We start from the raw sequence: 25,055 nt of genomic DNA, 5'->3' as shown, positions 1-25,055 counted from the left end.
ATTGAAAGTGCATGAGTAGATGCTAATTTTTTAAAAAACCTGCAGCAGATGGCCTGTCAATCAAAGCAGTCCAGCCGAGGTTTTTTTAAACACCTACTAAAAACTTCAGTCTTTTTTTTTTGTTTGAAGAGCGAGAATTCTTATTTAAAACCTTAGTTCATGACAGTTATACACTGTGGGTTAAGGCCCATTGCAACAGCCAAAATGGGGTCTGTTTGACCTGGCTGAATTTGGGTTTCCCTGCTGTGCAATTCACGTCCCGCACTACTGACAAACAAAATCGGATCATCTGCGAAAATCTGGCCACGGTCTCAGGATGAAGGGTTAGCCATCTCTGACTGAGGTTCGGAGAGACTTCTTCACTCAGAGGGCTTGTCAATCAATCAGTCTGTTTTTTTCGGGTAGTGTTATTGGTTGCTGAGGACATCAAGGAAAACTCCAAACCGTGCTATGGGACCCATTACACGCCTAAACAAAGTCATGTAAAGTGCAGTACGAACACTTGGATTGTGACCCCTCTGCCTCTAGTTGCCCCGTTACTTGTATTTCCTTCCTTCCTCTTTTATGACAACGACAGTTTAACTTCTCCATCTCTCCAGTACCTCTATGAGTAGGAGGAACTTGCTCTGTACCAATGCCCGTAGATAGTGCCTTTATTCCTTAGCCACAGTAACGCGCATTTATATAAGACGGCAGAGATGGAGCGGTTTAGGGAGGGAATTCCAGTGCTAAGGACACAAGAAATGGCCACCAATGGTAGATGAATTAAAATGGGGGTTGCTTAAGAGGCTGGAATTAATAATAATAATCTTCATTAGTGTCACAAGTAGGCTTACATCAACACTGCAATGACGTTACTGTGAAAATCCCCTAGGCGTCACACTCTGGCGCTTGTTCGGGTACACAGAGGGTCCAGAATGTTCAATTCACCCAACAAGCACGTGCAGACTCCGCACAGACAGTGACCCAAGGCGGGAATCGAACCCGGGACCCTGGCGCCATGAAGCAACAGTGCTACTGTACCAAGGGCCGAGATGTGGAAGGGTTAAAGGGCTTGAGGAGGTAACAGAGATAGACAGGGGCGAGACCATGGAGCGATTTGAAAACAAAGATATGCATTTTTATAATCAACAGTGAAAAATCTTGGGGGGCTAGCACTATTCGGAGTAGTGGACGAACCGGGAGTGCAGGAGGCGAAAGAGGCCGGCATTCTGGCCTTTGCGTCCCTAGTAGCCCGGCGAAGGATCTTGCTAATGTGGAAGGAGGCGAAGCCCCCCAGCGTGGAGGCCTGGATAAACGATATGGCTGGGTTCATAAAGTTGGAGAGGATTAAGTTCGCATTTTGCCATCTATATATCTTGCTCTGCCCGATTTCTCGTTATTTTGTTACGGGGGGGAGGGGGTTATTGTTTGTAAGGGAGAAAAATTGTGTTAAAAAACTTTAATAAATATATATATTTTTTTTTTTAAAGTGAAAAATCTTCACAATAAATGCATGGTACGGTTCAATTTATAGTCAGTGGTCAACATGGTGCAAGAACTAGGAACTGAATCCGTAATGAGCCTTGCAAAGTAGTAGAGGAAAAGTCTTACAGACATTAAAATGTGCCCTGTTTTACACGGTGAAACTATTTCTTATCGCGTCAGTCCAATGATATGTTGCACCAGTTAACTTACTGCATCATGCAAGTAAATTTATTCTATTCAGATGGTGTCAGGACTGGAGTAAATATCAAACTGTTCTCCAGACTACCCACGAACACCTCAGGGGTCTAATCATTTCTTCTTAAAGTACGAGGATAGGACCTCACACTGTTCTCTCCAGTGCCACGGACCATCTGCTGCTGAATCGACAGGTGCTTTGCTGTTAGTTGCAAATGAACCAAGTTTGTTAATCAATGTCACACAGGCCTTACTTACACAACAGCGACGTGACGTGACGACTTGTCCTCGAGCATCAGTCAACCAAATGCAGAAAGGGGCAGCCACGATGGGGTCAATGACCTCGACCCCTAAAGAATCAGCGGAGATTTTTCCCAGGATACCTCAGGGGCGGCACAGCGTCCAATGCGGCCTAGCTGGAATGTGAGACTGAAACAGCCATTTTGCCCGTGTCTAGCGTAAGACGCCATCTTGATTACGGAGCTTGAAAAAAAACAACAACAGCTGACTGCCACTTAAATTGTTCACTCGTGCTCAGCGAGGAAGCTGCATGGATCGGTTTGTTGGAAAGCACTGAACATAATACCCATCTCCTAACAGCGGCCAGCTGACTGGGGGGGGGGGGGGAGAGGAACTAGTGGTGGCAGGAGAATTTGAGCGCTGCTTTCCAGGTATATCACCTATTCCCGTTCAGAGGCCTTGGAGATTTGAAAGGGTCTTTTGAAACTCATCAGGCGTCTTTCTAGCACACTTTATCAAGACTTTGCCAACACTCTACCAACAGTTATTCTGGGAGGTTTGGCGACTTCTCCAAAAAGGTTAGTGCTATGCTACGTCACCTCATAGGAGACACCAGGGGAAAGGTGGTAACTACAGATACAGGACACTCCTCCTCCATGGACCTTTTCCTCCAGGGCAACGATCGAGAACCTGTGCCCCCTCTCCATCAGTCTGTGAACCATCCCACAAGGTCCCGCTGTGTGACCATTCCACACTTTCATTCAAAGCGACTGCAAGGAGCCCTCATGGATTGCCCCACGGAAATTTCACCTTCATAGAACCTGATCAGTCCACATTAACCCTTACCAACTTTTATAGATGCACCATAGAAAGCATCCTATCGGGCTGCATCACAGCCTGGTATGGCAACTGCTCGGCCCAGGAACGCAAGAAACTTCAGAGAGTCGTGAACACGCCCAGTCCATCACATGAACCTGCCTCCCATCCATTGACTCCATCTACACCTCCCGCTGCCTGGGGAAAGCGGGCAGTATAATCAAAGATCCCTCCCACCCGGCTTACTCACTCTTCCAACTTCTTCCATCGGGCAGGAGATACAGAAGTCTGAGAACTCGCACGAACAGACTCAAAAACAGCTTCTTCCCCACTGTCACCAGACTCCTAAATGACCCTCTTATGAGCTGACCTCATTAACACTACACCCTGTATGCTTCATCCGATGCCAGTGCTTATGTAGTTACATTGTATATGTTGTGTTGCCCTATTATGTATTTTCTTTTCTTCCCTTTTCTTCCCATGTACTTAATGATCTGTTGAGCTGCTCGCAGAAAAATACTTTTCACTGTACCTCGGTACACGTGACAATAAACAAATCCAATCCAATCCAGTAGGAAAAATAAAATGATGGGTCGTCAGCAATTAGAACCAAAATTGCATTGCTAAATCCAGACTTCCAAATAGGTGAGTCCTATCGGTAAAACACTCACTTAGCGCCAGTATGCGCCCATTCCTGTTTAGCTCTGTGGGCTGGACAGTTGGTTGGTGATGCGGTGCGAGGCCAGTGCGGGTTTGATTCCCGTTACCGGCTAAGGTTATGCATGAAAAGGTCCCGCCTTCTCGACCTTGCCCCTCGCCTGAGATGTGGCGGTTCTCAGGTTAAATTACCACCAGTCAGCTCTCTTACCCCTCCCCTCCCTCAAAAGGGGAAAGCAGCCTACGGGTCAACTCAACATTCATTCGCCAAAATAGCTCTTTGCTGGCAAACAAATACAAAGGGAATATTCAGAAATAACATCACAAAACTAGAATTTAAAGCCGTGCGGGGATTTTCATTCAGATAGGTAAAAATCTGAAGGGTTTCCATGCGAGAGGCGCCGCAGGATTTTGCTCGAACTTCAGGCCATGAAACAAGCTGAGGGAAAGAGATCGAGTCACTAGATCTGGGATTTTTAATGGCGCTAAACATGCAAAGTTGACTCATCTACTGCATCGTGAGGCAAGTAAAACATATTTCTTAAGACGACAGCTTTATGGAAGGTGTCTCAGACAAGTTTGGTAATGTTAGCTTGCAGGCATAAGAGGATTGCCACAATAAATTAGTTTGTAGCATTCATACTATTCTGGCCGTGTGCTCATTACATTAACAGCAGCCGACCAATCCTCATCATCTGGAAGCTTTTAATCCATTTTAAGGTGAGATGCTAATTTGAGGCCCCCCACCTGTCCTCTCAGGGAGTATAAACGTTCCCCCCCCCCCCGCTGCTATTTTGAAGAACGGGGGGGGGGGAATTCTCCTCGGTGTCCCACCCAATATTCATTCCTCAGCCAATTACTATCAGCAGGTTAAGTGCTCCTCACCTCGGTTTAGATTGAGGGAGTAAATTGCCTGTCATATTTGATTTGATTTGATTTATTATTGTCACATGTATTAGTATACAGTGAAAAGTGTTGTTTCTTGCATGCTGTACAAACAATGCATACCGTACATAGGGAAGGAAGGAGAGACTGCAGAATATAATGTTACAGTTATAGCAAAGTGTAGAGAAAAGATCAACTTAATACGAGGTAGGTCCATTCAAAAGTCTGATGGCAGTAGGGAAGAGGATGTTCTTGAGTCGGTTGGTACATGACCTCAAACTTTGGTATCTTTTTCCTGACGGAAGAAGGTGGAAGAGAGTATGTCCGGGGTGCGTGGGGTCCTTAATTATGTTGGCTGCCTTTCCGAGGCAGCGGGAATTATAGACAGAGTCGATGGATGGGAGGCTGGTTTGCGTGATGGACTGGGCTACATTCACAACCTTTTGTAGTTTCCTGCGGCCTTGAGCAGAGCAGGAACCATACCAAGCTGTGATACAACCAGAAAGAATGCTTTCTATGGTGTATCTGTAGAAGTTGGTGAGGGTCGTAGCTGACATGCCAAATTTCCTTAGTTTTCTGAGAAAGTAGAGTCGTTGGTGGGCTTTCTTAACTATAGTGTCGGCAATGGGGGGGACCAGGACAGGCTGTTGGTGATCTGTACACCTAAAAACTTGAAGCTCTCGACCCTTTCTACTTCGTTCCCATTGATGTAGACAGGGGCACGTTCTCCACTACGCTTCCTGAAGTCAGTGACAATCTCCTTCGTTTTGTTGACATTGAGGGAGAGATTATTGTCGTCGCACCAGTTCACCAGATTCTCTGTCTCATTGCTGTACTCTGTCTCGTCATTGTTTGAAATCCGACCCACTACGGTGGTGTCATCAGCAAATTTGAAAATCGAGTTGGAGGGGAATTTGGCCACACATATTTCCAATGACGCAACGGTAGTTACACTTCAAAAAAGTAGTTCATCACCTGGAAAGCGCCTTGGGACATCCTGAGGTTGTGAAAAAAGACGAAACAAATGCCAGATTGTATTTTCTCATTTCATTTTAACAACTGGCTGAAATCAGTTCTTAAGAGGGGTTTAAAAAAAAAAAAATCAGCCGCAGGGGGATGGTTCCTGTTCGTCTTAAATATTACCATGTAATTTTTTTACACACACCTGATGTAACCTAGGTGTTAGGCGTTTGAAGACACAATCTAGGAGGTTGACACACCAATGTCAGTACTGAGGGAGTGCTGCACCGAGTCCCCGGCTGACCTCTGGGTGGATGTAAAAGATCCCATGGCCGGTATTCCGAAGGGTAGCTCTCCACAGCCTCCTGGACGGGATTGTTCCCTCAACCAGCATCACAAAAACAGGTTTTTAACCACACTGCTGTTTGTGGGATCTTGCTGTGCCCAAACTGGCTGCCGGCTCGCTAAAACAGTGACCGCACTTCACAAAACACACCACTGACTGCACCGGGCATTGTGGGGTTGCGGTTGAGATTTGACTGAACTATTATGGGGTGGGGGGGGGGTCTGCACTGTACTTGGCCAGCAAGCTGCACATCTCAGTGTCCAGCAATACTGCGGACCCGTCACCCAAGCTAAGAAGCACTGGGCAGCTAGACTGAGTTACCCATACAGCATGCGACCGTACAGCATGATAATGAAAAAGGAACAGCAGGCGCGACATTGATCTCCAAACCGCAGAGGAGATTCGGGGAGACTTGACAGAGATATTCAAAAATCACGAGAGGCTTCGATAAGAGTAAATAAGAGACTGTCCTCGATAGAAGGAGGGTTGGTAACCGGAGGGGCACAGGTTTAAGCCGATAGGCGAATGAATGAATCAAAGGCAAGACGAGGATTTTTTTTCTTCTGGCCCGAAAGCACTCAACAGTAACTTACAAAATAGTGTCATGTGAGAGTCCCTTTAAGACAAGTGTGGTTTGTCAAATGGCTGCAGTGATGTCATTGTGTGGGTGGAGCTGGAATGTGATTCTGCTTTTTACTTTCGTTTTGGGCTGAAAGCTCTATTTGGCTCTGTGTTTTAGTTCCGCTTTCAGTTGGTGAACTGCATTCAAACCAAGCAGATGTATCTTGGTCTCTCTCTCTCTATGTTAAACAAGGTGTTTAGATCACTTGATAATTTAAGTTTCTGTAGAGAATTCAAACCTACTGACTTTGTTAAAAAGTGTTTTGACTTATGGATGTTGTTAGGAAAGTTACTAAGGGTTACCTATAGAGTACTGTATCTTTTTGGGGGGGGGGTTATCAGTGCTGGTAGTTGGTAAGATGTTTACTGTGGGTTTATAAAATGTTAACTGGATTCATAGAATAAACATTGTTTTTGTTTGAAAATAATTTTAGCTCTCTGTTGCATCACACCTGTAAAGTGGGCCCTTGTGCTCCCCATAACCAAAATCTATTAAAAATTGTGGGTGAGGTGAACTCCATGATATACTTTAGTGTTCTCTAAACCCTGGCCCATAATAATAGCTAAATGAAACAGAAAGAATCACAGGCTGATGGGAGCGTGGGACGAATCATCAGCTCGCTGAGCAAGCCGGAAGGGTGTGCAGAATGGTTGCAGGGGACAGTCGCGCGATGCATTCCCAAAATTTGACGAGTCAGGAGGTGGGTTTCTGATGTTATAAACTCAGTTGATGTTTGAACTGAATGGGAAGATTCCGGAACGGAACACTGGCTCAAAAGATCGCAATTTTTACTTTTAAAAAAAATAAGATGCGGAGGAACAGAATCACAGGACCGCCAATTAGTTTTAACTCAAAAAATTAAACAGGGCATGTCTTATGAAGAAAGGTTGAGGGAGCTAAGGCTTTTCTCACTGGAGCGAAGAAGGAAGAGAGGTGACTTGATAGAGGTGTACAAGGTGATGAGAGGCATTGATAGAGTGGATAGCCAGAGACTTTTCCCCAGGGCGGAAATGGGTGTCACGAGGGGGCATAATTTTAAGGTGATTGGAGGAAGGCAGAGGGGAGATGTCAGAGGTCGGTTCTTTACACAGAGAGTGGTGGGTGTGTGGAATGCACTGCCAGCAGAGGTGGTGGAGTCAGAGTCATTAGGGACATTTAAGCGACTCTTAGACAGGCACATGGACAGCAGTAAATTGAAGGGGTGTAGGTTAGGTTGATCTTAGATTAGGATAAATGTTCGGCACAACATCGTGGGCCGAAGGGCCTGTACTGTGCTCTACTGTTCTATGTTCTATATTCTATGAAAAAGTTGGATTATGATACAATACTCCTTCACTCCCCCCTTGTCTGGACAACTTCATACAGATTACAAAGTACATCTTAAGCTAGAATGATCTCATTAACACAAAGTCCCTTTTAACCACACAAGATGACTGTGATAAGACACATTCCCCTCTGAATCCAAGTGAAACTGTGGATCTCTCCTCAGAATTTCCCCAGATGATTCCCATACCATGCGCCGCCTTGTCTCACTGAACTCCAGCTTCCTCACGAGTGATTTCAAATTCCACTTCACCATCAAATCTTCCTTTAAATTTTGCCTTCCCTCCGCTACCTCATCGAGGTTTCACACCACTCTCTCTCACACAAACTCCGAGGTCCAGCCACCCGATTTCCACAATTATTTCAAATAATGGCTCCCAAATCGTAGAAATTTCTCACAAGCCTTCACACTATTGCAGATATATTTCTGGCCTCTCACGATCCAACGCCTTTTCAACTCTCTGTAACTTTACTGAACAGTAATCTGTTCTCGTTCCCAGTTTCCTCTGTTCGGTTAACTCCAGACTTCTTGGAAACGTCTCCTCATCTCTCTAGTTTCCTTAACTGGCTGACTTTAGGTTTCCGGCATCTGTTTTCTTAACCATTACTCCATGGTATGGCTTTTTTCCCAGCAAGGCTGAGAGAGATGTTCCCTCTATAGCTTTCTAAAACCAACTGCTCCTAGCAGTGCTCTGAGCACTGCCTTCTCTCTCACTACCCATCTCCAACTGTAACCAAATTTGCTAAACTTAAAAGCTTCTCTATCTTGCAAGTCCCCTGTTGCTAAGCAGTGTCCTCAATACCTCTGCTGGCCTATTTTCTCTTGACCTGTAGGCCTCTCCAAGCACAAGAGAAACACAGTTGGAATTTAATCAACCACCGCACATACAAACACCTTTGTCTAGCATGAATCTAACTACAGATTTTACCCTTCCAGGCACAGAAACATTAACTTAAAACCAGTTAAAACTCTACCTTATTTCTAATGTTTACAAACACAAAAGTACCTTTGTTTTACTAACACTGAGCTTCACTCTTTCCAACGCTAATGTGACGATCATCAGCAGCCAGCAAACACTGTTACTCGTATACTGCAGCAAAAATAGAGTTTAGCATAGAAACAGAATAAAGACCAATTTAGCTATTTCCCAGAGCACTAATTGGTGCCGTCTCCCCTGAACGCTTCAATACCCAGAGCGAAGGTGGTAAGCAGGTGAGGTCTCTGGAATTTGCAGCAATGCAGCACAGGGTAATCATTCTCTGAGCAGCACTCACCTACAAATCACGCAGCAAGATGATTTAAACAGTCAAATGATTCATGTCTCAAAAGCGTCAACTGGCCGAGTTACTCGTTCCTGTCTGACCCCGTGTCGACCGAGAGTCAGGTGCTGCATCTTACTCTCACTCCGCAAATCAAACCTCCAAAATAAAATTGCAGAGAAAAATGATAAGTAAATAAACCATTAGAAAAAAGAGAACGGATGCTGGTTCGATGTTCCTTTCCAGGAATCCAGATATTTTTCGCAGGCTACGTTTACAAGATTCTAAAGCACAGTTACGTTGTCTGAACTGCAGCTGACTGAATGGTTGAGAAATGAGAAGCTGCGATAGATTCACTGTCCTCGGATATTCGGATCAGTCTTGGTCATACTGAATGTCGGGGTAGACTCAAGGGGCCGAATGGCCTACTCCTGCTTATAATTCGTACATTCGTGTGAATGCAGCAGACTTGCGTTGCATTATCACACTCGCACACACGAAAGCCAGGTTCAAAAAGATTTGCACACCCATGTTACAGAATACATTGTGGAACAATAACAAGCCGGGCCAATGCAACTCTGCAGAACAGAAGGAGGCCCTTTGCCCCACTGGGCCTATGCCAGCTCTCTGCAAGAGCCTTCCAATTAACATCATTCCCCAAAACTGCTTCCACATTGCCCCACAAAAAAATTATCTCGAACTTACCCAACTCCCTTTGGAAAGTTCCTATTGAAAATGCTTCCACCACCCTTTCAAGCAGTGCCTTCTGGATCACAACAGCTCGCTGTGTAAACAAAAACTCTACCTGACTTCTGGATTGAATCATAGAATTTGCAGTGCGGAAGGAGGCCATTCGGCCCATCGAGTCTGCACCGGCTCTTGGAAAGAGCACCCTACCCAAGGTCAACACCTCCACCCTATCCCCATAACCCAGCAACCCCACCCAACACTAAGGGCAATTTTGGACACTAAGGGCAATTTAGCACGGCCAATCCACCTAACCTGCACATCTTTGGACTGTGGGAGGAAACCGGAGCACCCGGAGGAAACCCACGCACACACGGGGAGAACGTGCAGACTCCGCACGGACAGTGACCCAAGCCGGGAATCGAACCTGGGACCCTGGAGCTGTGAAGCAATTGCGCTCACCACTATGCTACCCTGCTGCCCAGGATTGCCTGTTAATTTATTCTATGTCAACGGGTCCATGTTAAACCCCCGATTGTCAGTCGGTGACAGAAGAAACCACAGCCAATCTTTACTCTGTTTAGATTTATTCACAAAGTGAAACATTACAAGTATATATATATATATATAATTTATGACTCGTGACGCATCCACCGCCATTGCATCAGTAAGTATCTCTTTATATGTACTCAAGTAACACCTAAACAAAGTCTTCAAATCTGCATACAGTGCAGAAGTGGTATACAATTAACAGTGCATAGGGTAATAGAAAGGTGATCTTGGGACTAGTGGGTAGCATCCCTGCCTTTGAGTCAGATGTTCCAGGTTCGAGTCCTACCCCAGGACTTGATGGCCAAGGAAAGTGCGTTCATAACGCGGTCAGACACGTTGAAAATCCTCCCAACACATGGCAGTGAGAGAGGAAGAGATTCCTAGTCAGCCATGTGATGGAAAGAAAGTTGAAGTAAGACTGGTTGCTTTAGTTTTATTGTACATGCTGATTTTCTTGGCTGCATATTTCCTCCAGCTCTCCCGATCCTTCTCTGCTCTTGTTTGTCGCACTGCTATTCCAGCACGGGACGAACAGAAATTCCCTCCATTTCCTTCAGCCTCCTCCGCAGATCCCATTCACTGACCACCATTTCTATCCCCTTCCCTCTCCCTGGCTACCCGCTGATGTGGAACATGGCTGCTTGCAACACATCTGACCCTTGCAACCTGCCCATCACAAAGTCCCCGCCACCCTCCACCACAACACTGGCCGCCTCAGCTCCCCCGTTGCGGACACTCCCGTCCAAAGGTTTTGCCACCCGGGTTCCATTATTCTAAAGCTCTCCTGGGCGGGTGGTCATCTCCCCCTCTGCCATAAACCTCGCCCAACCAAAGCTCTGCGCCTCCCATTCACCCATCTCGCCCGTGCTCGCTGACCTGCTTCCGGCTGAGCAACGCTTCAAATGTCAAATTCTCGCCCTGATCTTCTTCAAATCCATCGGTGCTCCGACTCCTCCCAACATCACTGACCTCCCCCAGCCCGACAACCCTTCAAGGTAACGGCTTCTTGCAGCTGCGGCCTCTTGTTTATTCTTTCCTCCCTCTCTTCAACTTGGGGTCAGCATGGCCGCACAGTGGTTAGCACTGTGGCTTCACAGCTCCAGGGTCCCAGGTTCGATTCCCGGCTTGGGTCACTGTCTGTGCGGAGTCTGCACGTTCTCCCCGTGTCTGCGTGGGTTTCCTCCGGGTGCTCCGGTTTCCTCCCACAGTCCAAAGACGTGCAGGTTAGGTGGATTAGCCATGATAAATTGCTTTTAATGTCCGAAAAGTTTAGGTGGGGTTACTGGGTTACGGGGATAGGGTGGAGGTGTAGGCTAAGGAAGGATGCTCTTTCCAAGGGCCCAACTCGATGGGCTGAATGGCTTCCTTCTGCACGGTAAATTCTATGATTCATCACCGTCACTGGTGGACATGCTTTCAAATTGCCTCGTCCCCAGGTTCTGGAATTCCCTCCCTGACCCTCCCCACCTCTACCTCCCTCTCCTACCTTAAGACGCTCCTTGCAACCTACCTCTTTGAGAATATCTGTGGTCACTTGTCCTCACATCCCCTTAAGTGGCTCAGTGTCAAGCGATGCCGGACAACTCCCCTGAGGGGCGCCTTGGGGATATTTTAATACATTGAAGGGGCTGTATAAATGCAAGATGGAAAATATTACAAGTCATATTACTAGAGGAACATAGGAACCGGCTAATTACCCCCCCCCCCCCTCACCCCACCCACCCCCCGCGCTTGTCCTATCTCCTCATTGACCCCCGAATCTGTTCTACCATTCAATGAGATCATAGCTGATCTGTGAGCTAACTCTGTCTACCTGCCTTTGTCCCACTTCCCTTAATATCTTGGCTAAGTTAATCCGACAAACCAGTTAAATTGGTTTGATGATGTGTGATATACAAACCTTATTTTCTACCCTGATAATGTAGAAACAGACGACAACTCTACTCCCATCGCCAATTTGTGGCAGAAGAGAGTTTGTGGGCTTTGAATAATGTGGTATTTTAAACACACTTGGCAATGCTCACCAACCGCAAAGACACCACAGAACCCAAAAGTATCCATGACCCAGATATGTAAAACACGCAGTAACAGTACAGCAAAGCTGCCACAGGCAAGATTCTGATTTGATTCGCAATCAGGTGCCTCCAGAAACAGAGAGATCATAGAATTTACAATGCAGCAGGAGGCCATTCGGCCCATCGAGTCGGCACCGGCCCTTGGAAAAAGCACTTTATTTAAGACCAGACCTCCACCCTATCCCCGCAACCCCACCTAACCTTTTTGGCAATTTAGCACGGCCAATCCACCTAACCTGCACATTATTTTGGACTGTGGGAGGAAACCGGAGCACCCGGAGGAAACCCACGCAGACACGGGGAGAACGTGCAGACTCCGCACAGACAGTGACCCAAGCCGGGAATCGAACCTGGGACTCTGGAGCTGTGAAGCGACAGTGCTAACCACTGTGCTACCGTGTTGCCCAATATAGAATCCCTACTGTGCAGCTCTATCTCATGTGTTCAAATAATAGAGAATGAACTTGCATTTCTATAGCAGTGGGAGACGATGGTGTCCACAGCATGGGTTCCTGGACTCAAATCCCATCTCAGCAGCTGGTCAATGAATAAAACATCGGGAACTGAAAGCTGGTTTCACTCATGAGAAATGTCATCAATTGTTGCGAAGACGTATATGGTTCACTAGTGACTTGGAAGGAAGGAAGCCTGCCATCTTTAGCTGGTCTAGCCTATAATGTGACTCGGGATCCATGACAATGGGATTGACTCTCAACTGCCCTCCAAGGTGGCCTAGTAAGGTCAAGTAGGGATGTACCACAGGTGGCGGCCTTGCCAGTGAAACCTACGCCCCAGGGATCACCTCGGGACGTTCCCAAAGTGCTTCACTGCCCAGGAGATGCTGGTAAAGTCATGTCACAGTTGTGACGTAGGAAATTCAGCAGTCAATCTGCGCACAGCAAGCTCCCACAGAGAGCAATGCTTCAAGGGTGTTGATTGAGTGATAAATATTGGGCCAGTACCACCCCCCCCCCCCCCCACCCACCCACAAGGTGCATCAGTCAGACAGATTTTCACATCGAGCTGCACGAGATATTAGGACCGGTAGTCAAAGGCTTCGTCAAAGAACCAGGTTTCAAGGAGCCTCTTAAAGGAAGTGAGAGAGAGAGAGAGTTGAAGAGGTTGAAGGAGAGAACATTTCACAGATAGTCTCAACAGCAAGAGTGCCAATTAAAAACCTACGTTTCTCCCCGTCATCACAGATGACGTGCAGCAGAAGCAAGTTAAAAATGTTCACTACGCATAATCTGGTGTCACATCGGCGACTTGAATAAAAATTGTGGGTGTTAAGTACCAAAGGTGCTGTGAACTCCATTAACATATTTAAATTTCATGCTACTTAATTCCACGGTTCCTGCACCAGACAGTGAGAAGCTCACTCTGTGTCACAGCACAAGATTTCACAACCAGCTGGTAAAAATGGGAAGGTGGTAATGAACAAACTACTCACAGAATCAAACCAGCTGTGGCTGAGGGAACAACTTTGCTTTGCACTGCAAAATATTATTTATTGATTCTGCTCTTGCTCTTCCTGCCCACTGTGGCCACCTAAAATGGCGTCCGGAAAGGGATGCTGGGAAAAGTGGCCAACATCGAGGACAAGCAGGCTGCAGCTCAAGTATACACTAAAGCTGCAGCCCAGGCTCTTGCAATACACAGGAACAAGGCTATCTCCAGGTCATCCCGGGACTATAGGAGCTAACAGGCACCACAGAGCCTACTTTCCTTATTTGGAAGGACCTACGTGCCCTGAACAGCCACGGGCGTGGCCGGTAAGGGCACGCCCCACCATCAAGATGGCGGACCTCGATTGGACTTTTATCGATCAGGGTGCTCGAACCCTGATCGAATGATTGGTGGCCCACCGGAGACCGCCCAAAAGGGCACAAAGTCCCCAGGGATAGAAGATGCGGCGCTACCCCACGATCTCTCTCTGCTGCAGCAACCCAACAACGGTGACCTTCACCGGCCAACAAGGAAGACCACCCACGACACCACCCGCAGGTAGGCCAGAGCCAGGAACAGGCCAGACCCAGGACTGAACATCGAGGGCTGCAAGGCTTCGGATCATAGATAAAGGCCAATATCTGTCCGGTACTTGTCAGTCACTTCTCAGTTAAGTCAAGGACTTGTACGACCTTGCTTTGTAGTTTAACTTATGTTGTATGTGTGTGTGTGATTGTATAACTTTTAACATTGTGTGCACGTGAATAAATATTGATTATTTTATAAAACAGTCTTGCAGTCATTTGTGCGCCGTAGATAGGTTAAGACCCACTGCGCTTTAGGGACAACACCACACTTTGGTCCAAATGAAATCTTGGCAAAATTCTCATTTTCACCCCCTGACATGTCTTTGCCCCTCCCCTTGATCTCTGTGATCATCTCCACCTCAGGCTGTAATGAGCAGAGTGCCCCACAGGGATCAGTGCTGGGGCCTCAACTATTTTTACAGCCGCACCATAGAAAGCATCCTATCTGGCTGCATCGCAGCCTGGTATGGCAACTGCTCGGCCCAGGGCCGCAAGAAACTTCAGAGAGTCGTGAACACAGCCCAGTCCATCACACAAACCTGCCTCCCATCCATTGACTCCATCTACACCTCCCGCTGCCTGGGGAAAGTGGGCAGCATAATCAAAGACCCCTCCCACCCGGCTGACTCACTCTTCCAACTTCTTCCATCGGGCAGGAGATACAAAAGTCTGAGAACGCGCACAAACAGATACAAAAACTTTTTTAAAACAAAGTTAGAGGACCCAATTATTTTTTTTCCAGTTAAGGAGCAATTTAGCGTGGCCAATCCACCTATACGGCACATGTTTGGGTTGAGGGGGTGAGACCCACACAGACGGGGAGAATGTGCAAACTCCACACGGACAGTGACTCACGGCCAGGATTGAACTCGGGTCCTTGGCGCCGTGAGGCAGCAGTGCTAACCACTGCGCCACCCAACAGGTTCAAAAACAGCTTCTTCCCCGCTGTTACCAGGCTCCTGAATGACCCTCTTATGGACTGAACTGATCTCTCTACGCACCCTCTCTACTGAGTAGCACTACACTCCGTATGCTACACCCGATATCTGTGACTATGTATTTACATTGTGTATCTATCGTATGTCCTGTGTTTTTGATGTATGGAACAATCTGTCTGGACTGTACGCAGAACAATACTTTTCACTGTACCTCGCTACACATGACAATAAACCCAACTCCAAATAAACCCAAATCCAAATTTAGGATCCATATTAATGACTTGGACATGGGGACCAACTGCACTGTAGCCAAATTTGCTGATAATGTGGTTAGCAGAGTTTGCGGGATCTTGCTGTGTGCAAATCGGCTGCCGTGTTTCCTACATGACAGCACTGGCTGTGCAAGGGCTCCGGGTCGTCCTCATGTTGTGGGAGGCGCTATATAAATGCAAATATTTCTTCTCCTTAATGAACCAGCAACCAGAGGAGCTGCAATGCATGTTCAACATCCCGTCAACCTTCTTGGCTAGTAACCTGCATTCACTTCAGATGGAAGAAAGTGGCTACCCCACTAAGCAGAAAAACAGACAACAGCCATTTTCTGTTTCAATCTACTCACTGCTGTGCCTCCTGTATTCCCTTCCCTTGGGCGACACGTTTATGGTTGGGTGATGCAGTGTGTGCACATTCTCCATGTCAACACGTTGCATACCAGCTGTGCTCTAGTTAGCAGATACTACCATGGTAACAACTTGCATTCTTATTTCGCCTTTAATGTAGTAAAAATGCCCCAAGGCGCTTCACAAGTAAGTGATCAGACAAAATCTGGCAATGAGGTACATAAGGACAGATGACCACATTTTGGGTTAAAGAGGTCAGGTTCAAGGAGTGTCTTGAAGGAAGAGAGAGAGGTAGAGAGAGAGGTAGAGAGAGAGAGGTAGAGAGAGAGAGGTAGAGAGAGAGAGGTAGAGAGAGAGGTAGAGAAGTGGTAAGTCTGAGGGAGGGCGGGAATTCCAGAGTGTAGGACCCAGCCAGCTGAAGGCACGGCCATTAATGGCGACTTAGATTCAGTTCTTCCCATCCAGGTGGGGGACAACGAGCAGCAAGATGTGGCCATCACCCGAAACCACCACAATTTCTTTCACTCCAGCCCAGGTGGTGCCTTCGCCGGGTCCTCTTTGGCTGGCCCTGCCACCCTTTCCCCTCTGGTGGTGTCCATTCTACTGCCACTCTGATGGGCCGCACGTCCAGGGGGCAAAATGCACGTCCACCCAGCTTCAGTCAGCTCTCCATCACAATGTCCCACCCTGAGCAGTCCTCTGTAGTATCTCCTCATCGGTCACTTCATGTAATCCCCAGGATCTTACTTACGAAACGCTAGTGATGGACGTCATACGTACGTGGCATCTTTGTTTTTCTCTTCCATGTGTCGCTGGCGGAGAATGTGGTCGGTACTATGGGCTTGTAGAGTCACAGTTTCACGGTCGTGTTGATGGTGTTGTCTGTCCAGATCTCGTGGAGATGCTTTGTCGATTCTGGTGTGGATATTTGTCTCTACATCAAACCCCTGGAGATGTTGATTCCGAAGTAGGGGAAGAGGTCAACATCCGCCCATCCTGTTGCCCAATTGTGATGGGGGGGGCACCGTTGCCATCCAGTTATCAACGTCTTCTCGTGTAGGCCAACCTTAACGCCACTACTCTCAAAGCTGGCAGTCACGTCTTAGCAAAGCTTGCTGCCAAATCCAGGTCCATCAACCGGTGATGTTGCCATGGGATGCCACCGTCTGCACCCATCATCACCTTGTGATCGCAAGAGGCCAGAATTGGAGGAGTACAGAAATCCCACGAAGGTCAGATGTTTGGAGGAGATGGGAGAAATAAGGAAGGGCGAGGGCCTGGAGTAAATGGAAAGCAAAGGACAAGAATTTTAAAATGAAGGCATTGCTTGCCCTGCAGCCGATGTGGATCAGCGAGGATATCTATGCATGCTGGTTCAGTTCAGTGTTGAAAGCATTGGAAGATTAGAAAGAGTGAGTGAAACTGAATGGGTTAGACAAGATTTCTGAGGTTGTAGGGAAGTTTGAAGTGAGACTCGGAAACTACACAGTACGTCTTCATATGGACACAATGGAAGTGCTCACAGATTACTGAATAACAAGCCACAGCTCAGCAGTGTTGCTCCTCAAAAGAGTAAAAACAGATTTTTACTAACACGAACACTCCTGGGACACTGCTCCAGCAATTTCCTAAAAGAATGACTATAAAGCTCCAAATGCAGCTTTCGCTCCTTGGGCCTGCGTTCCTGAGCAGTCCAGATTCTTTCCCAATCCTCCCTCCTCCATTCCCAGCGACCCGTATTCTCCCAGACTAAACATTAATTTCACAAGCCAATCATTGTCCAGTCTGAGCCACAGGACTTGTACGAATGCGACCAGGGAAAGGCTGGATTAACACCAGGCTGCATTGATACGGAGCCCTTGATGCAGTGACACATTCCAGGAGGGATTCTCAAACGATATCTGCGCCAAGTCCACCTTAGAAGGCATTAGGGCAGTTGACCCAAAGCTTTGTCAAAGGGATAGGTTTTAATCAGCATCTTAAGGGAGGTAAGCAAGGCAGAGGGGCTTACGGCAAGGATTCCAGCACTTAGGACCTCAGATGTAGTGGAGTGATTAAAATCCAGGATGCTCAAAAGGTCAAGTTTGGAGGGGCTGCAGACTTCTCAAAAAAGAAAGTGATGGAAACAACATCCAACAACTTTTGAAAGTGTAAGAGCGCTTCTTGTTTATTTCCATTGATCCCATTTCTTTCATTATTTTTGGTCCGCGGATCCATAATCGGAATGTGCCTTTAAGCAGAAGATTGCTTGCCAGGACAGTGCGTTCCTAGGTTTTGTATTCTGGAGAGGAGAAACCAGACTCATCGGCACCGAGTGAATCTTGGAAACCGGTTTTGGAGGAAGTCGGTTCAATTAGTGAACTGGCAGCCGGTGGTTTGCCCAGGGACGGTGTTCTGCCTGATAACAGTCAGTAATTGGTTCCGACCTGATGCTTTCCGAGAGAACCAGGCAGAAGCCTCTGTACCTGGAAGGAAGAGGAGCTGCGTTTTCCCCCTCTCTCTGCTGCCGGTTACCTGCTGTCACTGTGACTCTGCAGTGAAGATTACTACAAGCTGAAGGAAAAGGAAGAACCCAACCGAAGGCCTAACCCTGAGACAGAAACTTACTGGAAGACATCCATCCGAATCAAAGATCCTTTATCCTTTTATTTTATTATTTCTTGTGTGCGTCTAAAGATAGAGAGTGGGGGCAGTTAGAAAGGCTGGGGGTTGGGAATCAGACATTGGTTGTTCCAGTTGTATTTTTTGCCTATTTAATTATAATTACTGTTAATAATAAAAGTTTACTTGTGTTTAAATTTATAAACCTGGTGACCGTCAACAATTTACCTCAACCAAAGCCACGGGTATTAATATAAAATCTAATTTCATCTGTGTTGTGACTCTGGGTCAAGTGGTACTGGAATTGACCGCGCACTAGCCCAGGGAGTCGTAACAAGAGAAATACCTGCATTTATATAGCGCCTTTCGCAATCTCCAGAGCTTATGGTGATACGTTGATAGCCAAAATGCAAACATTTTCAGGCCACAACTGCCTTAGAACAATAGAATCCCGACAGTGCAGAAGGAGGCCATTCGGGCCAACAGGTCTGTACCGGCACTCTGAAAGAGCACCCTACACAGGCCCACTCCCCCGCCCTATCCCCGTAACCCCACCTGGCCGGCACATCTTTGGACACTAAGGGGAATTTATCATGGCCAATCCACCTAACCTGCGCATCTTTGGACTGCGGGAGGAAACCGGAGCACCCGGAGGAAACCCACGCAGACATGGGGAGAACGTGTACAGACAGTACCCGAGGTCGGAATCGAACCCGGGACCCTGACGCTGTGAGGCAGCAGTGCTAACCACTGCGCCGCCCCTTAAAAGAGGAATAGTGAATTTTTAGGTAACTAAAAGAGCGAAAACCTTTTCTTTAACACAAAGCCGCCTTCCCAGTTCACTGCCTCAACAAAAGGCGGCAATATTGACAATCTGGCTCAACTCATCTCGCGAATCCTCTGCTGCACCGTCTTATGCTTTTGAACTCTATTTGGGCGAGCAGAAAGAGTCGGGCGAGCGGAAAGGGTCTTGGGGGTCCGCTGGAGTCTCCCGGAATTGAAGGTCAAACTCTTGGACACTGCTGGAAGTGAAAACCCAAGGAGGAAAACCGTGGGTACATGAAAAACACACGTTAGCTTTGAACATCGCCTTATTCATTCGCAGGATGGGCTTCACTGGCACGGTCAGCATTTATTGCCCAGCTCTGCACAACCGAGTGGCTCGCTCGGCCGTTTCAGAGTGGTCAGTTAAGAGTCAACCCACGTTGCCGTGGATCTGCAGTCACGTGTAGGCCAGACCGGGTAAGGACGGCAGATTTCCTTCCCTAAAGGGACATTCGTGGTTATTACGACAATCGGTGATAGTTTCAGGGTGGCCGTTACTGAGGCGAGCTTTCAATTCCAGATTTATTCACGGAATTTAAATTGTACCCCCTTTCCATGGTAGGGTTTGAATTTGAACCCCCACCCACGCTCCTGCAGCATGAGAGTGGGCCTCTGGATTATTAGTCCAGTTGATGTTACCACTGCACCAAATTCACCCAGAGGGTTGTTAAGATCAGGAACACGCGACCCGTAAAGGTGGTGGTATGAGAATACACAGGAACGTTCAGAAGGCCACTGAATATGTACCCGAGGTGGATCAATTGGCAGGGTTATGAGGAAAGCATAGAGGAGTGGGGCTAAATTGCAAAGCTCCTTCAAAGAGGGGTTGTGTGGCCTACTCCTTTGCTATAAGATTCTATGACTCTAATTAACCTTGTACTGACGTGACTCCATTGGAGAAAGTAAACCAATTTATCAACCGTTGCAGGCTACAAAACCTGGCAGGCTGAAAATATCATTTCAAAACTATCCAATCAAACCCTGAACTGCTTCCATTTCTCTGGAGTATTTATTTTAGCGTGAAGGACATATTCAGAAGACAGATAATGAAGATGATTTACATCCCAAGTGAGGCGTGACGTTTTGGATACATTGCTTACCCACCAGGATAGGTTAATTTCCCGGACTTTAAAACCTCCACCTTTATTTGTAATCCAGGTTCGCTTTGCGGAGTCATTCAGATTGTTAAACTTTAATTTCTCCACCGTTTCAGACCGAGGCTCGGACTCATCAACGCAAAACAGCGGCTGAGAATTCCATTTGGGAATTCAGGAGAAACCTCTTCGCCCAGAGGGCGGGGAGAATGCGAAATTCAGTCTCACCGGGAGGGAGCGGTGGAGGCGAACACCGCAGATGGATTTAAGAAGAAGGTGGAGAAACACATGAGGGATATGGGAATGGAAGGCCGTGCTGATAGGGGGAGATCAAAAGGGGCAGGAGGACGATTGTGTGCAGCATCAACACCAAGGGGAGGCATTGGCGTAGTGGTATTGTCGCTGGACTAGTAATCAGGGGTCGCAGAGTCATGCCCCCCCCCCCGGACCCCGGTTCAAATCCCGCCACGGCAGATGATGAAATTTGAATTCAAATACAAAAAAATCTGGATTGCCGTAAAAACCGCAGTCCATACCTGGTCTGGCCTACATGTGACTCCAGACCCACAGCAATGTAGTTGACTCTTAACTGCCCTCAGGGATGGGCAATAAATGCTGGCCCAGCCCAGCGATCGCTTGAATGAATTTAAAAAATGGGCTGAACAGCCAGCTTCTGTAATGTAAAATTTGAGTCAGGCAATTCATTCAGCGGAAAAATTAAAACACTGGACATTTAAGAGCACTGTGAATCAGATAAAGAAAATTAATAGACTATGCTTTGATTTTTAATTATGGATTGCAATTGAAATTTGAATGCAATTTTAGAGTTATTTAACAATTTTACAGAGGTATCTCTTAACCACCCAGTTTCAATTGTTAACTATAATTTTCAATTATTGCAAGTAAATTGAGGTCTCGGTGCACTTTCACTGATAATGTTGAAAGTTTTCAAACAGTATAGACAACTTTGATTGCTTTTTGGGCTGCTGTAGATTGCCTCGCCGGCTTCCAATTGGGTTTCGGGAGACCATGTTGTGAGCTGGATTTTAGCCAAGTGCAGAGGTCAGGGCCCCGGCAGCTGATGGGAGAGTCACCAGTGGCAGGGCGATTAACATCGGCGACGAGCACACAGTGCGAATGGGAGGTTTCTGAGAGCAGGAGTTTGCAGAGGCTGAAGGAGGTTGCAGAGATAGGGTGGGAGGTATTATACTCCAGTCAGCCAGCTGGTGAAGGGTAGAACTGGAGCCAATCTTTACACACTTTGGTATTGGTTTCCAGGGTCACCCGTTGCAAACATGTACCTCTGGACAGAAACTATGGGTGTTGGGCTGTGTCTGTGGGCTTGATTCAACCAAATGGGAACAAAGTCCCTGAGTGAGCGTATTTAGCCGTGTGTTTCCCGGGGCTCGCAATTTCAACACGATTCGCGTTGTATAAGGGGCCTCAATGGGGAACGTGCGGCCGAGTCTGCACATAGCCCTGTTTGCTACACTCCCCAGTGTAGCAAGAGACTGAGAAGCCATTTTTGAATGGCGCCCCGATCTCCGAGGCCCCCAAGCGATCCCCGACCTCCCCCACCCAGCCCCAATGCACTATGGGAGGGTCCCTGGCCCCCATTCACCCTACCCACACAGGACACCCCCCGGCCCGATCACTCGTGCACAAAAATTGGCACCTTGGCAGTGCCAACTTGGCACCCTGGCAGTGCCCCAGCCAGCTCACAATGCCAAATGGACACCTTGGCTGTGCCAGGCTGGCACCCATATTGCACTGGCAGGGTGCCACTCCACCGATCCCCTGAGCACCCCCCCCCTCACGAATACCGTTCTGTCTGTTCCCCATTTGCGAGGACCAGTGCTGAACGGCGCTCACCCGAGGTCTCCGCGGCAAAGGGGATGAATCCCAAAGACTCAGGTACCTCGGGAATCTGCACATTAGCGTGCAGCTTACTGCCTCGCCCTAATATGCAGAATTGCCACAAAGTGATCCCACAATGGGCAGGATATACATGCAACGTCTCGAGAGATTGCGTTGGATCTCGCGAGGCGTTACGAGCTGGGTAGATCCCGGGAGCAGGGTCTCCCGGCTTTTATCGGCCACGCTGCATTGCAGCGTGGTGCTTTTCCAGCGCACCGTGGCCCTCGGATCGCGCCATATGAACCAGCGATTCATGCTCAGCACCTACACATAATTAAGCCTGATGAACATACCATAAACAGGGGGAGAGGGTATATTCCAATTACACTTGTCAAGTGATCTCACTGAATCTTGCAAGGTCAGCGGACACTGCAAAGGTGCAAATTCCCACCAGAGTGCGCGCTGCTCCAGCTTAGATTGTTTATTTGATCCTGTAAGATATACTGGTCCTAAAATAATCAGCAACTCAATAAGAGCCAATATGTATCAACAACGCAATGCAGAGCATGTTGAAGGGCCCCCCTGCTGGAGATAAAGTGTCTTCCTCAAAATTTCCTCGTTTGCCAATTAGGCCGTTTGACAAAAAAAAATATGCACGCGAACCTCCGAACAATGTGCTCCCGTCTCTCACAGAAATATCAGAGCCAAAACAACAGGCTAATCAAGAAAGGCAGTGTCTTGAAACGTGCAGCACTGGGTCTAGATCAGAGAGCATTAATTATCTGTTATGGTTTTTGTCCAAACGGGTTTCGTACTGCGCTGTGATTACCTTTGGAAACGGCTGGGGTGTAAGGGTTGAAAGGTAGTCCAGCTGCGTTCAAAGCAAAAGAACTGCAGGAGTGAAGATGCCTCACCGGGAGGGGTGGGAGGATCCAACGATGCCGAGCACCAACAAAAAAAAAAAAAACACTAAGGCTTTCATTTCATTTCCGCGGTTTCATTGCTAAGATTGACAGAGTACCTCGATAGCAAAACTATCTGCCCACGCTCCATCTGAAATTATCCTCCTCCTTAACCGTCAAGACTGGAGTTATGTCTTGTTGCAGGTCCTGACTGGATGCATCTCTACCCAGAGCTTTCAAATAAAAAGCAAAATACTGCGGATGCTGGAAATCGGAACTTAAAGCAGGAAATGCTGGGTAAACGCGGCAGGTCTGGCAGCCTCTGTGGAGAGGGAAGCAGAGTTCACGTTTCGGATCTGAATGATCCTGCCACAGAAGATGGAAATGCAGAGAATTATTTCATTGGAAGGATTTCCTTCAACTCCTTTACCCCTCGCGTACTCATCTAGCTCCAGGTCTTTTAAGATCATTTCATAGAATTTACAGTGCAGAAGGAGGCCATTCGGCCCATCGAGTCTGCACCGGCTCTTGGAAAGAGCACCCTACCGAGGCCCACACCTCCACCCTATCCCCATAACCCCTTAACCCAGTAACCACACCCAACACTAAGGGCAATTTTGGACACCAAGGACAATTTAACATGGCCAATCCACCTAACCTGCACATCTTTGGACATCATGAAGGGGTTCGATGGGATTAGATCCAATTTTTTTTGGGGGGGGGGGTGGACGCCCGAACAAGGGGACCATCAACACAAGATAGTCACCGAGAAATCCAATCAGGGATTCGGGGGAAACCTCTTCACCCAGAGAGCGGGGAGAATGCGGAATCTGTTCCCACAGGCAGGGGCTGGGTGAATGGTGTCGATACACTTAAGGGGCAGTTGGATAAACACACAAGAGCGAAAGGAATAGATGGATATGCCAACAGGGCACATTGGGGAGAAAGCAGGACTAGGCTATTGAGTTGGATGATCAGCCATGATCGTGATAAATGGCAGAGCAGGCTCGAAGGGCCAAAAGGCCTCCACCTGCTCCTATCTTCTATGTATCTATGAAGTCGGGTGGGGGTGTCATGTTCTTTGATTATGCTGAAGTTGAATCTTGATGTGGTCGTGTTAACAAAGAACATTAGACTTTGTTTCAAAACAAAACTATGTATTACTAACTCTACTCTAAAGGATTACTATAATGTCCAAGATTAATACAGATGGAAATGATGGTCCAACACCAACTTACACCAAGATACTACAGAGCGACTCTAATATGTGACTGCTATCAACTCCTCACTAGCACCTTGTCCTGGAACACATGATGCGCCCGGGTCATGGGCCTGCATACTCGCACCACCTGCTGGTCGGATGCTAGAACTACAACAGTAAACCATATAATTTATAATACACATACGGATAATAATAATAATCTTTTATTGTCACAAGTAGGCTTACATTAACACTGAAATGAAGTTACTGTGAAAATCCCCTAGTCGCCACATTCCGGCACCTGTTTGGGTACACCGAGGGAGAATTCAGAATTTTCAGCTGGAACGGGAATTGAACTCACGATTGCTCTGCATCAAAAACCAGCTGTCTGGCCCACTGAGCTGATGATGATCCACTCATATTATATACAGATGATAGTCTACCTACCATCAGAGGGGGAGTCTCCACATGGAGAATAGAAACTGGCATGAACCAGCTGGGCCAAACTGGCATGTTTTGAATGAGTGAGACGAGCACCACAGTAACACAGTGGTTAGCACTGTTGCTTCACAGCGCCAGGGTCCCAAGTTCGGTTCCCGGCTTGGGTCACTGTCTGTGCGGAGTCTGCCACGTTCTCCCCGTGTCAGCGTGGGTTTCCTCCGGGTGCTCCGGTTTCCTCCCACAAGTCCCCTGCTTGTTAGGTGAATTGGACATTCTGAATTCTCCCTCGGTGTACCCGAACAGGTGCCGGAGTGTGGCGAGTAGGGGCTTTTCACAGTAACTTCATTGCAGTCAAAGCCTACTTGTGACAATAAAATAATAATTATTGAAAGGAATAAGAGGATATATTTACAGGATGAAGTGAAAGGTAATGGCTGGGTGTGTGTGTGTGTGTGTGG

At 47.4% G+C, this 25,055-nt stretch overlaps 1 protein-coding gene and 1 long non-coding RNA gene across 2 annotated transcripts in view; both read right to left on the bottom strand.

Annotated features, from left to right (window-relative positions):
• Window positions 1–2,018, bottom strand: part of LOC140429881 (amyloid-beta A4 precursor protein-binding family A member 1-like) — a 132,940-nt gene extending 130,922 nt beyond the window's left edge. The window contains exon 1 of the mRNA XM_072517399.1: window positions 1,921–2,018. Within this exon, the coding sequence (XP_072373500.1) occupies window positions 1,921–1,958 (38 nt within the window). The 5' untranslated portion in view covers window positions 1,959–2,018. The remainder of the gene's footprint in view (window positions 1–1,920) is intronic.
• A 2,313-nt stretch (window positions 2,019–4,331) lies between these two features.
• Window positions 4,332–25,055, bottom strand: part of LOC140429882 (uncharacterized) — a 71,312-nt gene continuing 50,588 nt past the window's right edge. The window contains exons 2-4 of the long non-coding RNA XR_011949229.1: window positions 11,521–11,638; window positions 8,787–8,930; window positions 4,332–5,257 (exon numbers count right to left, since the gene is read on the bottom strand). This is a non-coding gene — a long non-coding RNA (uncharacterized lncRNA). The remainder of the gene's footprint in view (window positions 5,258–8,786; window positions 8,931–11,520; window positions 11,639–25,055) is intronic.

This window comes from Scyliorhinus torazame, chromosome 9 (genome assembly GCF_047496885.1).
Source record: "Scyliorhinus torazame isolate Kashiwa2021f chromosome 9, sScyTor2.1, whole genome shotgun sequence".
Taxonomy (NCBI): Eukaryota; Metazoa; Chordata; class Chondrichthyes; order Carcharhiniformes; family Scyliorhinidae; genus Scyliorhinus; species Scyliorhinus torazame.
Note: the sequence above shows the minus strand (reverse complement) of the source record. Positions and strands in the feature narration are given on the sequence as shown.